The sequence below is a fragment of the Dromaius novaehollandiae genome, chromosome 13 (genome assembly GCF_036370855.1).
Source record: "Dromaius novaehollandiae isolate bDroNov1 chromosome 13, bDroNov1.hap1, whole genome shotgun sequence".
NCBI classification, from domain to species: Eukaryota; Metazoa; Chordata; class Aves; order Casuariiformes; family Dromaiidae; genus Dromaius; species Dromaius novaehollandiae.
The window spans coordinates 19,962,983-19,978,803 of NC_088110.1; the positions used below are offsets into that span (position 1 = coordinate 19,962,983).

Below are 15,821 nucleotides of genomic sequence, written 5' to 3' on the forward strand. Positions count from 1 at the left end.
TAAAACTACCTTAATATAATACACTGCTGTTCTATATGTATGACTGAGATACTTCTTCCCACATGTGATTGCACATGCATGGCCAGGCACCTTCGTATCTCAGTTCAGCTTGGAATTAGGTTCCATTGTTTTTTAGTCCAAAACAATAGCAAAAAATTCAGTCTGTGACATTTCAGTATTCCAGGCACCAGGATCTGATTAAATCTTGCTTGTATTATAGATGGGTGGTTTTTACACTTGAACAAGTTGGATGGAAGGGAGTGGATCAATCTCTTTGTTGAATATCCTATATAGGAATTTTATATTTTACAATTAGGTATTATGCAGATATTTTCAACACCAAGAATAATTTTGATTTTGTTGCTCTTCCTTTGAAATTGTGAAGCTTCTGATGACTAAGTAAACACTTTTTTCCTCTCCTTTGTTTTTTTCCAGCCAACGGGGTACATGGAAAACTCCATTTCCTACAGTGCTATTGAAGATGTTCAACTGCTCTCCTGGGAGAACGCCCCTAAGTACTGTTTACAGCTCACAATCCCGGGGGGTACTGTCTTACTACAGGTACAGTAAACACAGAAGTACAGTTCTCTTTCTGTCTCTTACACGAATCTCTCTGAATTTGTGTTTGCTGTTCATGAAGTCTTAGTCCTAATTAGCTGGACCTAGAAAAGGCAGATAATTTATTGCTATCAAGTTGCCTACCTGCTGGCAAATTTGCTTAGTGTTGCTTTTGAAACTTTTCATATGGTTTGACAGTCAGAATGGGAATTTTGCACCACAGTGATTTAATCTGCTCGCTGATTTTGTGATCCAGAATAGTGCTCTGTGAAACCGTGCGTTGATTCAGGCCTGGAACAATTGTATTAATATAGTCTGATTCCCACATGAAACAAGTCAGGAATTTTATCCTCTAGCTCTTACAGGAAATCCATAACTTGCAGGGGAATGAATGGGTATCTTTTTTTTTAAAAGATACCTGGTCTTCATTTCATTCGAGGCTGGATATATATATAGATAGATAGGTAGACCTCTGCATTCAGTTCTCTAAGAATTGTTTTGGAATAGAAGGCATCGTATTTACATTACTCCAGATTTTCTTCTGCACTTCTGAGATTTTGTAGGTCTGAGATCATTCCAAATTCAGTGACAGAAGAGCTTTGAAGCTAATGTACAGTACGAAAAGAAAAGTAACTGAAACCCAGCTGTTTGGCCCCCAAAGAATTTCGAATAGTCATAACTTGGAAAAGACTGAATTGACTCATGTGTAGCTCCTTTTCACGTACTTCACTGGTCTAATCCTGAGGTTTTGTCCTGGTTTGAGAGTTAGGATGTGAAAGTTGTATGGTTCTGTCTGAGGAGAAGGTCCCTGCTAGGTTTCCTGGGTGGCTGCAGTCATTTCCCGATTTTAATCTGGAAACAGTGCAGCTCAAGTAAGTTTGGGTTAATGTGAGAATGTGTGATTTAGTGGGCCCTTGTGGGGCAGAGGGTTTGAGTGCATTTTCAGATGTCTCTAGAACATAGGCATGTGGTCAAAACCACACTGAGCGTATGCATGTGCCTCTGCTCAGTGCCTGGCAAATTTCTGTGGCTCCGAATGAGTTACTGATTTTAGGCGTTTCCAGGGAGTGTTGGGAGTCTAAATTTCAGACAGGCTGCTGCAAGTCCACCTAAGTCCTGATTCTGTGGTTCGAAAAGCCTCTACTGCATGTGTGACGTTTGGGGAAGCAGGAAGGTGAACTCCGGTTTCCCAATAGCTAGACTAGGGCCCTCGTTACTGTGAAAATCTTCCTTGTCTAATCTGCTGATTGAATTAATAAGAGAGAAACCCATTTGTTGAGTTGGACAATTTGGATCTTTTTCTTGAGATAATTTTGACTCTGTTTATTTCCTTAAATTTGCCTAGTGCTGCTAGCATTTATGTTTTTATCTGTTTCAACAGCCAGAGTTATATTTGCATTTCTAAATTATGTGTCTGAGTCTTTATTCCATAGTTTATGGTGGCCACCTTGACTGGCCAGCTTAGCAGTAAACAGGAGAAAGTTTGAACTCATGGCTCCCTGCTGAGTTCAAAGGGAATTTGTTAGGGCATGCAGACTTTTAAATGGAGCAGCCTGCCGTTTGTTTCTTTAAAAAAACAAATGATTACATTTCCAAGAAATTAACATCTTAACATGGGTGCTTTGATATTTTCTTTGGAAAAATTGCTATTTTTGTGCAAGCTCATAGGAACTGATAAAGAAATGGAGTGAGCTGGGCATTTGACTGTATTTCAATGTAATTGAAAATACAAACTTTAAAAGCATTTTTAGTATGAGTTGCTCATTGGTAGTGTCTGGATTCATTAAATGTGACCATGTTAAAGGGAATATAAAAATAGATTTCCCAAACACAGTTGTAATGTGTATTAATAAGACCAAAATTATGCAAGTATATTTAAAAAAATCAAGATACAAAAACTAGATTTATCTACTGATTGTGTTCCAAAGAAATTCTTTGGTATATGTGGCAAAGAATCCAAGTATGCAGAAGATGTATTTGCTGAGGCTCTGGGAAGCAGATGCTGAGAAATTCTCCCTTGCGTACTTAAGCATTTCCAGGAGACTTCAATGCATTTATGGGAAACTGGGGCTTCAAATCTTTTACAAAATCATTCAGCCCTGATAGTCTAAACAGCAGCGTACTGCCCTGTAATGTCAGACCCTGGAAGCAGGAGGCATGTGATAGTGGAACAAGTAGAAAGAGTCCAAAGCATTTTTCTCAGTAGTACTATTATTATAATAATATTCCAAAGTGCAGTTTTGATGATGATGATAATGCTTTTTTAAAAGATTTGATCAAAATGAGGTTATATATAGGAAAATGTTTAAATGAACTGTTTTGACTTCCTTTTCTGATTTTTGTATTTCTGATTAATTTCAATTTTATATTTTTAATATATGTTTTTGCACATACTTTATGATAAGATCTTTAATATCGTGTGATGTTACTGACACAGTGACATAAATTGAAGCGTTTTAGTAGTTTTGACTCATAGCCTTTTCAGAATTTCCATTTTGCAGAAAAGTTTAAAATTTCAACTACTTACGTTTCTCTGATTTGAAACAGAAACACGTTTCAGACTGATGGACTCTCCCTCAGAATGGGAGTTCATTTCCAACCGATTCTTGTAACAGGATGCCAGCATGTGGTATTGGGACATCTTTCATGTATTTGTCTGTATTAGGCATGATAAATGGCGCAAGAGAGTTACACTGCATGTTCGAGTTTTCATCCCCTTGTCTGCTGTCACCGAGATCTGTTTCTGGGTTATTACTGCACAGTAATGAGTCAGAGAAGGAAGAATGCCATTACCTTTCCTTACATCATCCTAATGTCCTGCCTTAGAAATACTGACCCATCCCAACCTATTTTAATGCATGAAATTTGACAAATAGCACCGGAGATGATGCAGCTTCTCTTAGGAAATCAGATCATGACAGCAGGATGCAGCTACCTGAGTTTCAGAGAAAGGTTTGGTTCTCGGGTAGCCAACAGCTTAACCTGGACTGGGATCACATTGAAAAGTCGTCTTTGCGTGCGCGCTTCCCCCTCGGTGTTTGTTGTATAAGCGCAATTGTCTGAACGGGGACGTGTTTCAAAGCACAGTGTTTGTTTCAGCCGTTGGGAATTCTCATCATCCCCTGTGGGAGTCAGGGAAAGTCAGTTTTCTAGACATGCTGGTGTGATGCAGCGGCTTACGTTTTCTTTCCCGTTGCCAAATGCTTGGATTCCAGGTTGTCCCAATGAGGAGGAGTGAACCTTTTTTTTTTTTTTTTTTTTTTTTTTCCCTCTCGTGCAACTAGGATAGCAGGTGTGAGTGAGGGTGTTGCTGGAAAAAGGTTCATAGGACACAAGCTCTTTAGGCCAGGAAATAGGAGCTAAATTTAGCCTATGAAAACGTGTAAGCTCTTAAGCTTTGGTAATAACCGGACCTCTTTGCGCTGTGCTAAACTTTGGTCTTCCTGCTTTCCGTTTATAAAATGCTGTGTACGTTTCTGGCATTGTGTGGATGACGATGAAGAGGATGCAGCAATTGATAATGAAATAACTGAAATAACCTGTTGGAAGTGAGTGAAGAAATTAGGGAGGAGGGAATTCTACAAACTGCTCAGCACCAAGTGTGGAAGGGGTCCCAGGAAGAAGGCTTTAATGTTTCATTCATGACAAACCTGCCTGTTTTCCCATGAGGTTTTCTTTCTTTCAGATGGGTCCTAAATGCCTTAAAGCAACTTCTTTCAACCCTAACGTTTGTATTGCTTTATTCATTTCTTGGCAATCGGGTGCAGTCAGAAGGAAAAACAAACAGAACAGGAAGCCTTGACAAACACAGTGCTCGCACGTTCAGCTCGGTGCTTCAGCGCACCGTTTTGCCAGGGAGTCCCCACAGTAAATGTTTCTAGTGGATTTTTTTGGTAAAATTTTATTTTAGCCTGCAGTCCGGATAGAGTTCTCTTTGGAGAACCGAGCTTTTGGTTAAATGCGAGTGCAGCCAGTGCTGGTGCAGCGGGGTCGTACGAGGCCCGCAGTCCAGCAGAACTGAAGGAGACGGGTAGTATTTCTGTGCCGTTCCTGAGGCATCACGAGGAGAAAAGCTCTCCTAGCAGTAACCAACAGCTCTGCCCGTACCTTGAGGCTTGAACAGTGGGCCTGCTAGTTGTAACGGAGGCACGCCTCTGGGACACGCACGAGCAAGGTACAGATTTTGCACAGACGGCAGCTGACGGCAGCGTGCGTGCCACGGGGATTCGGCTTCCTGCAGCCCGGAGCAAATGTGCAGGGGCTGCTCTCTTCCCTTGTTCCCATGTGTGGTAGGTTTTGCGTGGAGAACCTGGCACTAAGTAAAACTGACTGATCATAAATTGGTGCAGAGAAGTCTGCAATATGTTATGAGTCTCAGTAATAAATATCAGCTGGAGGAAAGCGTAACAAAAACCCGTTCTTCTAACTAGAGGGCAAACAAGGGAAAGAAAGAAAGACAGAGTATAACCAGGAAGAGGTAAAAACAGAGCCTGGCTCCTCAAATCCCTCTTCTTACTGCCACTTCTTTTCAGATGGCAGAGTTCCCTAGGAGGGTCTGCATGAAGGATGCCCAGCACAAATACCAGAACCGTGGACAAGCCTGTTCTCGCACCCCCCTGAGTAATGCACGTGCCAGTGAAAAGTGCTGTCATAGTGCGGCAGGGCCAGCTTACCGTTGAAGGAGTGTGGTGGAAAGGACAAATCGTCTGTTGATGTGAGCTGTTGTAGGCGTATTGATATCAGTGGAGCTTTGGGCATTCATATCAGCTTTGGGTCTTCAGCGTCATCACTGGTAGGGTCTGCTGCTTTCCCGGTTTGAGGGGTCCTGTTTCTCAGCAGCAGCCAGGTTCCTGTTCTGTCTCTTTCTCACCTGGATGGAAGTTAGTGCAGAGGCTGTGATCCTGGCATGAAACAATTGTTCCATTTCCTATTTTTGTTAGGAAAAAAATCTGTTTTTTAAAAGCTCACTGCTTTTTAATGAAGAAGTGTGTTCCCGCTCATTGGCTAAGAAGTGAAGCATATGGGTTGCAGAGAAAAATACTTCTCTTTTTGAGCAGAGGTGTAAATTTATTCATGTTGACCAAAACTCTCTATATGCCGACATTTATTCTCTTGCACGATTTTCCTGCTGTGAGCAGTCTGTTTGAACCCATTGGAATTAATCCCACGACTAAAGTCCCACTGACTAAAGTCGGTGCCACATCAGGTTCTAAGTGGCTTTTTGAACATTTACACTCCAAAAATTAGAAAGTAAAAGTAAAATTAGAAAGTAAAAACTCGAGATCAGCCTATCTCAAGAAAAGACCACTTAAATAGGCACACTGTGGTATTCCTACTTGTTGGAACAATAAATAAATAAAACTGCTACAAGTAGTTTTGAGTCTTTCAGGACTTCTAAGGGTTTTCTTGCCACATTTCCTGTTCCCTAAAGTACTTCTCTACTTCGTGTTGCGCTTGTGCAAAGCCAGTGGGAGGTCTGGATTGTGCAGAAAGCTCCAAGCAGTTGGACCTTGGTACCACCCAGCTAACGCCGTTGTACGGGAGGGCAGACTTGATACCACCCAGCTAACGCCATTGTACGGGAGGGCAGAACTCCTAGCGGAGTTGGGGCCTGACAGACTAGCGAAGGGAAATGTGACACAGATGCAACTTGTCAAAGTGCTACCTAGGAAGGGACCCAAGCTATATTGTGTTTAGATAGATAGATACAAAATCTCTAATGTACTTCATTCAGGTCTTAATGGCTACTTGTAACAGCAGGCAAAGCATTTCTAGCCTGAGTCCTTTCCTAAGTTGGAAAATGTACTTGTAACGATTACTGGAGTAGAGTGGGACCCACTCTGCAGGCAGGACAGAGTTAAAAAACAAACAAACAAACAAACAAAACCCCTTTTCCAGTGCAGCCAAAATACCTAATGAAAGCCTGTTTAAAGTCTTCTGTGTCTCATTCTCTCCTCTTTACTGCACGCTAGAGCTGAATAAATACAGTAGGTGATACCCTCAGCTGGAGTACAAAGATGTAGGTGTGAGTGCACTGGAAATGATGACTTCAGTGCGGAAGTGCTGGAGTCTAGGAGTGCACCTTAGGTAAGTCCTAAGCCTGCAAAACTCTGTATACGTGTGAAATTGAAACTGGGAGGGATACGGGCCTCAATTCAAGTGGGAGCCAACCTTGAAATACATGATTTTGCTTTAAGGATCAGGAGAAGGAAAAACCTAATGATGGGTCTACTTCATGTTTAAAGGCTTTTCTCAGCAATTCAGCAAGGGGCTTTTTATAGATAAAGGCTTCCATTTTGTGACATGCCTTGGAGTAGGAATGCATTACTGTTCCTGATTACAGAGGAGTAAGTAAAGCACAATATAGGCAAGACCATAGCATACGGTGCTTGGAAAATGGGAACAAAGAGTGAATAGTGTCTGATTTGGAACGAAGCTGTCGTCAATTCAAAGACGAATTCAAGTTCCCTCTACCGTTTTACACTTTGGTGCTCTTTGCTTTAAACTTTACAAATTTTATGCATACATCAGTCTGTGTGTGCAGAGGTGGCAGTCAGCTGGACAACTGTCTGGACGGGCACTGATGAGACACTGATGGTATTTCTGCCATCCAGCATACTGTGAAACTCAGTCCTTTTGGTAGGAGAGAAATACCCCCGTAGTCCCTTTCTCAGTGTGAGCCTGCAAAGGAGGAGGGGGGGAAGATGGGATATTGTGCAAGAGTGAGGTGTTTGTTGCCCTCTGCAAAAGATCCAGCATTTCCTGCGCATAGCTGTGGTTTTGCAGCTCGCTAGAATTAGGCAGGCGGAAGGGTGCACGGGAAGGATTAGCTTCTGCTGCCTGCAAAAAGGGGAATGCTGGCATCAGGCAGCCTCTTCGAGATAGCAGTGGTCAGGCTAAATGAGTCTGGTCAAACCACGTTTAACACTGTGGAAAGAGTACTGCTGAAACGACCGTTGACTTTCTAAGTTCCTTTTACCGTTGTTTCCTGATCATTAGTAGAACTGCTGGGATTCCCTAAAGGTTGGTTTTTCTCTTCTGTGTTCGCTTGAAATTGTTGTCGTCTTTGTATTCACTTTCCTTGGAAGTGGTCTTGAATGAAAGCTCTGACGATTTCTAGTTTTAGCGTGGTTCAGACTCCAACACTAGATCCAGATGCAGGGGTTTTTGATCTCTCTTCCTTCTTTACAGTAGCCAGCACTACATGTAGACATCGCTTGGTCCCACAGTTGAAGCCTGGTCACTTTGCTGGTTTTATGTTTTAAATGGTATTTGTATGTCACTGTCTTCAAGTTCCACGGTTCTTTCCTCTGCTGCTTTTGTTTTCATCATTTATATCATTCTGTATTTTCTCCTCCAGTATTTGCAGTCCACTCACCCCTCTGCCACAGCCTGATGCCGTTGTCCTCATTAATTATTTCTCTCATCCACTCACATATAAGTTCCTAATTCTTCCTCTACAGAGGCGCTAGGAACAAAGTCAGTCAAAAAATCTATGTACAGTATTTTCTAGGTGTTTATTGTGGTCTTGCAATCTGTAGTTACTGCCTGCCTGAAAGCAGGAGGATAATGAGCAGTTCTCAGCAATTTCCACTGAGCGCTTCAGTGTCTGCGCTCACTTCAGGCTGGGGTGGCTTTTGGTTCAAGTCATGTCATGGTCAGACCAGGGAGGTAAGGCAGGTTGGTATTTGCCTATTAGACAGAAGTACTTCATCTCCCTGGTGTTAGCTAGAATACAGAATATTTTGCATTTTATCAACTTAAAAAGCAGTATCTTGGGGATCTTAGTTAATAAGTTAGCATAGCTGCTGTATACTTAATCAGTATTTGATTGTTTTTTAAGGAAGTAGCAGATGTATCATATGCAACTTTGTTGCCATTGCATAGTACCGCAGCTCAGTCCTCGAAAAACTTTTGACAGTTTTACTTGCTCTTTAAAGGTCTTTGATATGATCATTCGAAATGAAGAAGCCTTATCAGTGTGACGTGCAAATACTGAGAGTCAGGAAAACCACATCCGAAGGGTGGAAACAGGCAGCTGTTCTCTCGCTGGAGTACTGAGTTTCAAGTAGTAGTTTGAGTCCAAGAAACACGGGAGGAGATCATTCCTTAGCCTCCGCAGGGCCAGAAAGGTGGAGGAGGATTTCAGGACGGCATGTCTTGGCTTCCTACGGGGAGGTGTGCTAGCCCGGTGGCAGGAGCACGTGGCTCCACGTGCCAGCTTGGGAGCTGCTGGCCTCACCTTGGTTACTGACTTCTAAAAAAATGAACAGTTTCTTCCAACAGAGTTGTTAATGGTTTTGGCATTCCTGATAAAAAGAGCACTATAAATACAAATTATTGCAATTTGAGCAGGTTTTTTGAGAGTTTTACAGGAGCCTATGAGCATTTCAGTTGACATAGTCGTACACTCCGGCACTGGACACCTCTGTTCTTTAGCCAGCAGAGCCGCCCTCCTCTCCTCGTGTCTTCAGGTTGCATCTCTTCCTCCAGCCTGCGCCAGCACAGCTGGATGGGATTTCAGACACCAATTGCCTCTTGGTCTTCCTATAGACTGGTGTTTCTGTCCCTGTGAATGCTGGCTCTGCCAGAACAAGATGTGAAACTTGAGCTAGTGTCACCTTGAGCTCTTGGTTCCACAGGGCCGTTAGTCCAAAAACCGATGCCAATATTTTTGTTCCCTTTCATGGAATGCTTTTCTGCTCAAAAGTACAATTTGATTTAAAATTCAGTCTTTCACAGGAAAGTGCCCCCTGCCCCCAAACATATTGTCTGGAGAAAGATGAGAAATATCTAAACATATTTATTTCATGCCTTTTTAACAGTGTCAAAAAATGTTATTCAGGCTTTATTGTGGCAAAGTAGTCTTGCTCTTTCTGCTATGTACAAATATAGTGTAAAACCATATTGAATTGAAATTCAGCTATAGAACATTTCTAGATAAAAGATAATTTTTATCATATTATGATACGCATACATAAAATACTGTGTAAATAGCAGACAGAAAATGTTTAAATAGTGGCAAACTGAAATATCCTGAAGTTGAGAATTTCTCATTGCAGGCAGAAAAAAATACACTTTTATAATATTTATACTTATTAAATAAGTATAAATTATTAAGTATAATAATTTACATTTAGTGTTTTTGTTTTAGTTTCTACCAATTCATTCTGATTCATTCATATTCTGATATGTCAGCATTCTTCATGGAATGGAAAGTCTGTTTTCGATAAACTCTGTGGTCAGTCAAGACTATTTTTGATGGATTTGTGTGGTCTTCTTGCCTAGAGATCTGGATGAGCAATTGATTCTTATATATATAATTTATATAATATGCTGCACATGTAGATTTCATATTATATTCATATATATATTTACATATTTTACTATATATATTTGTATACAGTATACTTATATACTGTGTAAGTATTTTATATAGACATAATATTTCATATACAAATTCATGTCACTGTGAGATCAGTATCTAACCTGGAGATTGAACAGAATTCTGGTAACTATGCAGCTTTTTTACTTTTAACATTCTTGCCATTATCAGTGATTTTTGCAGGAAATAAAATTCATTCTGCAGTTTGGATTTTGAATACATATCTAAAATGTGTTGGGGAGAAAAAATTGTTGAAGGATGCTTTAATTTGCAAGAAGTCTGTAATTTTCTCTAGTGAAGAACCTCACCATTTGTTTGAACATGAGTGCAAGGGCTGTCCTATAGTTTTCACTGGTCACATAAAGCATTTTGAATTGTAAGTAAAAATTGCCTGCTGCCCGAGACTAAGTGAGATAGAGCTGGAAAAGCCAAAGGGCATGTCTACCCACTCAAATATTTCAAACTTATGTCACCTTGTCAAGGCATGCATATTTACGTCACTGTGGATGCTTTTATATTTTTTGGTACTGAGCCTTTTGACCTTTGGGAGTCTTGAACTATTCCTTCGTTGGTTATGAACCTTGCTTCACACTGAGAATTTCTGGCAGCTAGGCTTAATATGGACAAAAACTGGTGATCACTGGGAATGGTTATTGCAACATTTGTGCAGTTACTGCAGACAGTCTCTGCATGTATGTGCACGTCTGTGTGTTGTGCTTTTCACTCTATTTTAACATTGCTAAAAGAGCTAAGATGTTATTTGGATTGCTTTGTGGCCAGCTGAGGAATAGGACAAGAAGGGAAACTAGTGTATGGAAAAAAAGGCCACCTGCTAGCAAAATGTCAAGCTGTCTTCTTGCTCTGCTCATGGTGATTAATAGAGAAGGCAAATGTCCTACAGATGTTAAAGATTTGATCAAAACCTGACTGAAATTGATGAGGATTTTTCAGAGTCTTAGGTTGGACACCACTGTAGAGGAGATTAATGTTTTGGAGAGTTTTGGTTCGGTATTTTATATGTGCACCAAGGTCTTCGCGTTATTGCTTTCTAAATTAATTCTAAATTAATTTGTTATAATGTAAAATTGTAGCTTTGAGCAAAGAGTTTCCCTCAGTCTGATGAGACTGGGGTTGAAGTTATCCAAGGTCATGAAGTTCAGAAGAATACAGTGAGTGCAGCTTTACTGGTTTTAAAGAACACATGGGTGATTTGCGTGGTTTTGGCTCAGTGATCCGAAACACTGATAGAAACTAATGATTCTATTTGTAACTTTTTTTTATTGCAGGCTGCAAACAGTTACCTGAGGGATCAGTGGTTCCATTCTTTGCAGTGGAAGGTAAGTTCTGCACTTTACTGTTTTCCTTGTATTATCCTAAGAATACTTTGACATTCACCATTACTGCTTTATAAGAACCCTGAACGGAGGAAGTCTTTTTCTTCTAGAAACATTAAATTAGAGTATGTATGCAATTTCAACCTGTTCGTGTAGCGAATGAAGTGGACAAATTGACTTGTTACATAGCCTAGTATTATCAACATGTGGTTGGTTTCAAAGAGTGGATGGCAACTAAATTCATTGTTAAGCAGTATAGAGATTGGATGGTTTTGTTTTTATACTTGTGAAATTAATGAATTAGAGAACTACTGCAGCCTAATAATATGTTCTGAGCTCTTGGGGTACTTCTGAGAAACTAGGGAGAAAAGATGTCCTTTAAAGTTGCTTATTTTAAGTAACATCACTGTGCTATGCATCAGTCTGTTTTTATTCTTTAGAATGATTTGGATTGAAAGGCAGTTTCCATTTCAGAGGTCTCAAGCCATTTCTCATTTTCAGTGGGAACAATGGATTGATTGCTCTGAGTAGGGGAAGTGGATCACAGTGACAACATTGTGTCTCAAAAGCAGAACATTCCTCACCAAAAATGTAGCTGTTGACCTTTGGATGGAATCCGTATGGATCCAAGATGAAGCTGGAAATAAGTTTTGGCCAGATGGTGAATATGGTTGTCCTCCCTGTCCTGTGGTGTGAAGCAAAAACAGTAACTTTCCAGCTCGGAACTTTTCTTTGGAAGTGTTTCAGTGAAGTCAGCCAGGGTGGCTGTGTAGCATATCAAGATTTCGGCCTGCTGACAACAACCACATGTGAAAATATAAGGAAGTCTCTCCTACCAGACTGGTTTTGTTGTAGGTGTTTTTGATAGTACTACTGTTGCAAAATATTAATGTGACTACACATTACTACAAAACTACAATATTTGTGTGCTTGTATAGCCATCAACTTTTGGCAGAGACATGTTCTAAATGGATCCACGTTCTTATCAGTAAGAGCCAAGTGTTAAAAACTCTTTTTCCAGACTTCTGGCATGGTCTCCAGTCCATTATCCTGCTTGTCTAAATGACCATGGGACAGCAGCACCAATAGCAGAAGGCTGGACTGTGGTGTGGCACTTTATCTGGCCTCTTCCCAGTGTCATTAATGCAAAGCCTAGCTGGTCTTGCTTCCTTTGCAACTCCTGAGGATAACAAAGAGGCATTGAAGCTTAAAGCAGGCAAAGACGGTCTCTACCTGTGGCTCGTATCCCTCCTGCTTTGGCAAGCAAGGCTGCTCAGAGAAAGCATGAAGGATGAAGAATGGTTAGAATTTCTTTTTCTGTCTAGCCCCCAACCAGGATGCCTGAAGTACTGATGTGCTGTTGGCATGTGCCCACTTCCCTGCAGCGGGGAGGGGAAAATTAGGGCAGAGGAAGAGCTCTGAAAAAAGGTAGAGTGTAAAGATGCAACCTGCGTGTGCCTCCCCCTCCCCCAATTAAATTATGAAGAAAAAGCTTAGACAAAATGACCTGACTTGCTCATATGTCTTTCAGTCATGGGGAGGGAACTTTGCTCTGTGGGAGTTGTTTTTAAAGGAACATTTCTTAAACTTTCCAGTTCTTCTGACTAAGCTTCTCATTTTGGGAAACTCTGAGTAATTTAACTTGTTGCAAAGTAGAATTTATTTTTGCTTCTTTGCTTTCCTCCTTCTCCCCTTAAGCTTACTTTTTCAAAACAAAAGTGAAACATTATCTTGATTTGAAAGACCTTCCTTCTACCAAGAATAGCAAACAGCCTTTTCCCATAAGAGCAGTGGCAAAGTTTGTCATTGCCCAGGTATTTTGCACTAACAAGTTCCTCTTTGCTAATATAGAGATAGTTTTGATGTTTTTTGTTGCTTAGTAGTTCAGAAGAACATCACATAACTTTCTGCTCTTTACCTTGAAGAGAATATTTGTCAGGTTTAAATAAAATCACAACAGAACTAACAGTGGCAAGAAAATCAGTGTATCTAGAAAGAGAACGGAGGAAAGCAGTTAGGTGATGTACCCCTGGTGAAGTTTATCGCTTTACTAGCACTATAACTTAACAGCTTTTCAGAGCCAGTTCAGATGCCAGTGTTCATCTCATGCTGAGATCTATATGATGAGCAGGTAGTGAGGGAACCCACAAAAAATGTGAGGTCTGTTCTTCTGGAATGGGTCTTTTACACAAAGCACCAGCTGGCAGAGAGATCTCTGCAGCTGGATTATAATTGGGTGGTTGTGCTGATGAATGATATATTTGTCCAGTGGTCTCATGAAAAATATAGGTCAAAACATTTCTGCGGGGATGTAGAGCACAGATGAAAACTGGTGCAGATAGCCAAAGTAGTTACTCAGGGAAAACATACTCAGCAGAGATGAGCTGGCTCTGGTTTGTATTTGTGTGGTGGAAATATCTACGGGGTCCAGCTGAACTCAGAGCCTCGCTGTCTGAGGCGCTGCATAGAGATACAGCAGGAGGACTCCCCTGCCCCTGCACTGCCCACAAACTGCATAACCGAGACTGAAGGACCCCATTTTACAGATGGCAAATCGATATCCGGAGAGTTTCCAGCAGCGGGAATTGGCCTCGGGCATAGCCTCTTGATCTTAAACAGGAATACTTGAATTACAACTGTGGGAGCAGGTTAATATTCTGTCCGTGTCTTTCTGGCTGTTTTCCCTTCCTTTTCCTGTATTTCAAGCCTTGGGAGTCTGGTGTGGCCTGCATGTTGTCTGAGCTACCTGGAAAATGGCTAGGTCTAGGGAATAGTGATATTGTTAAATATTTGAGGAAGCTCTTTAAGTTCAGGCCCCTACTGGGTATCCTTCAGTCTCGTGTGAGGGTGCTACAGGCTGTAAGAGAGCTTTTATGTGGCACAGTTTTAAGGATTAACACCCTGTGGGAATTCAATTTGCCAGCTGGCACCCTGGAAATAATTTTTATTCTAAAGACAAATATTAACACAAAAATCAAGAATATTTTTTTCTGCAGCCCAGAGAATAATAAAAGAGATGCTACAGATAAACAGAAATAAAAGAAAACCAGACACATAACTACCTATGTTTCAGATCCAGCTCCAAGAGATCGTGTGTGTCATCCAGCTCTCTAGCTGTCGGGATGCTTACAGGGCTTTTTACATGTGGCTTTCTCCTTCAATGCTGTGTTCGTTGAAGGGAGTCTGGAGGTAGTAGGGGCAGACTAAGACTGTATGTGCTCGTTTCTCTTTGCGTTTTCCATGAGATTCAAATGCTCCCACTAAGGGTTACTTATAATTCCTAATTTAATCTGAGTATCAGTGTGTAACTCCTAGAAGATTATTGGCCACTTCAGCCTATTTTTAGAAATCCTGATTTCCTTTGGGTTCTAGCTAAGCCAAACTGTCTTTGTGCAGAGAATAAACAGAACATGTTAACAACTGTCCAGATACTTAAACATAAACAAATCATTAATCCATGGTGTAGGAAACATTCCTTTCAACCAGGGAGGTTGGATTGAAACCCTGATATGTAATCTTTCGTATTTGGAAGCTAATAAGTCATAACAGTGTATCAATAAAGATAATGACACCTTTCATAAATGTACAAAAGCGAGTAACACATGCAGTTTGTTACTGCTTCTGGATCTAGATTAGGTACAGTGGTAAGCAGCCCATGCTGTAGGGGTGAATATACCTGAACTTGGCTCTGAGGGGTGCTTGTGGCTTTTTTGGGATGCACGCAAATAACAAGATATGTGCCTCTGGCATTTTCCCACACAGTATCCATCTAATATGTTGTTTGTTTATATCTTACTGCCTTTGGGCCAAGGCCTGTGTCTGTGTATTCCTGTAATGCCTAGCGCCACCTAAGAGAAAGCCTTACCTGTCCACTTAGAAAGCATTGAGCCCCGCTACAACATACGTTTACGGTATTGGTAATGAAGAGACCCACTTGACTAATTTAATATCATGTTGCACTGAATTCAAAAAGACATCGGTGAGGTCTTCGCAGGGGTCTGCGGATGTTCGCTTGTGATATGCAGCGTGGATACAGATTCACTTTGGTGGGGGGAAGACATCTAAAGGTTACACAGGGCATGCTGCATTTTTTTAATGTGCCTGATAGTAATTCTGAGCGCCAGCCTCGTTAGGGGGTGTAGGCCACTTGTGTTGCTTAGTTAGCCGAGTGATGCAGCAGTGAAGGGTGTCAGCTGAAGGCCTTGGGAATGGCCTGAGTTGGCACCATACAGAAAGAACAGGCCTAGGTCTTGTGCAGTAAAGGGTGAAGCATGACTAAAGCTGAGCTTTGTGCGCATGCCTCTGACCTTCTAGAAGTGTTTGCCTATCTCTCGTCTTTCCTGCTGATGCTATCAACCAGTCTTTGACTGTCCTCTTAAGAGCAATGCTGTTTGGTTTGGGTTTTTACCTCTCTGCTAGCATGGACAGTGAAAATTCGTCAATTGTAGAATAGTTTAGGTCAGAAGGGACCTTTGAACGTCATCTGGTCCTCTCCCCACCTCCCTCCATGCAGGGTATATCTTGATGTTATGTGAGGTTGCACA

The 15,821-nt window shown here is 41.2% G+C and overlaps 1 protein-coding gene across 3 annotated transcripts in view; it reads left to right on the top strand.

Moving 5' to 3' along the window:
- The window catches only part of CMIP (c-Maf inducing protein), a 140,798-nt gene that overhangs the window by 74,250 nt on the left and 50,727 nt on the right, over nt 1–15,821 (top strand). For all 3 annotated transcript variants that reach the window (XM_026092579.2, XM_026092580.2, XM_026092582.2), the window contains exons 2-3: nt 436–561; nt 11,230–11,280. In XM_026092579.2, the coding sequence (XP_025948364.1) occupies nt 436–561; nt 11,230–11,280 (177 nt within the window). The remainder of the gene's footprint in view (nt 1–435; nt 562–11,229; nt 11,281–15,821) is intronic.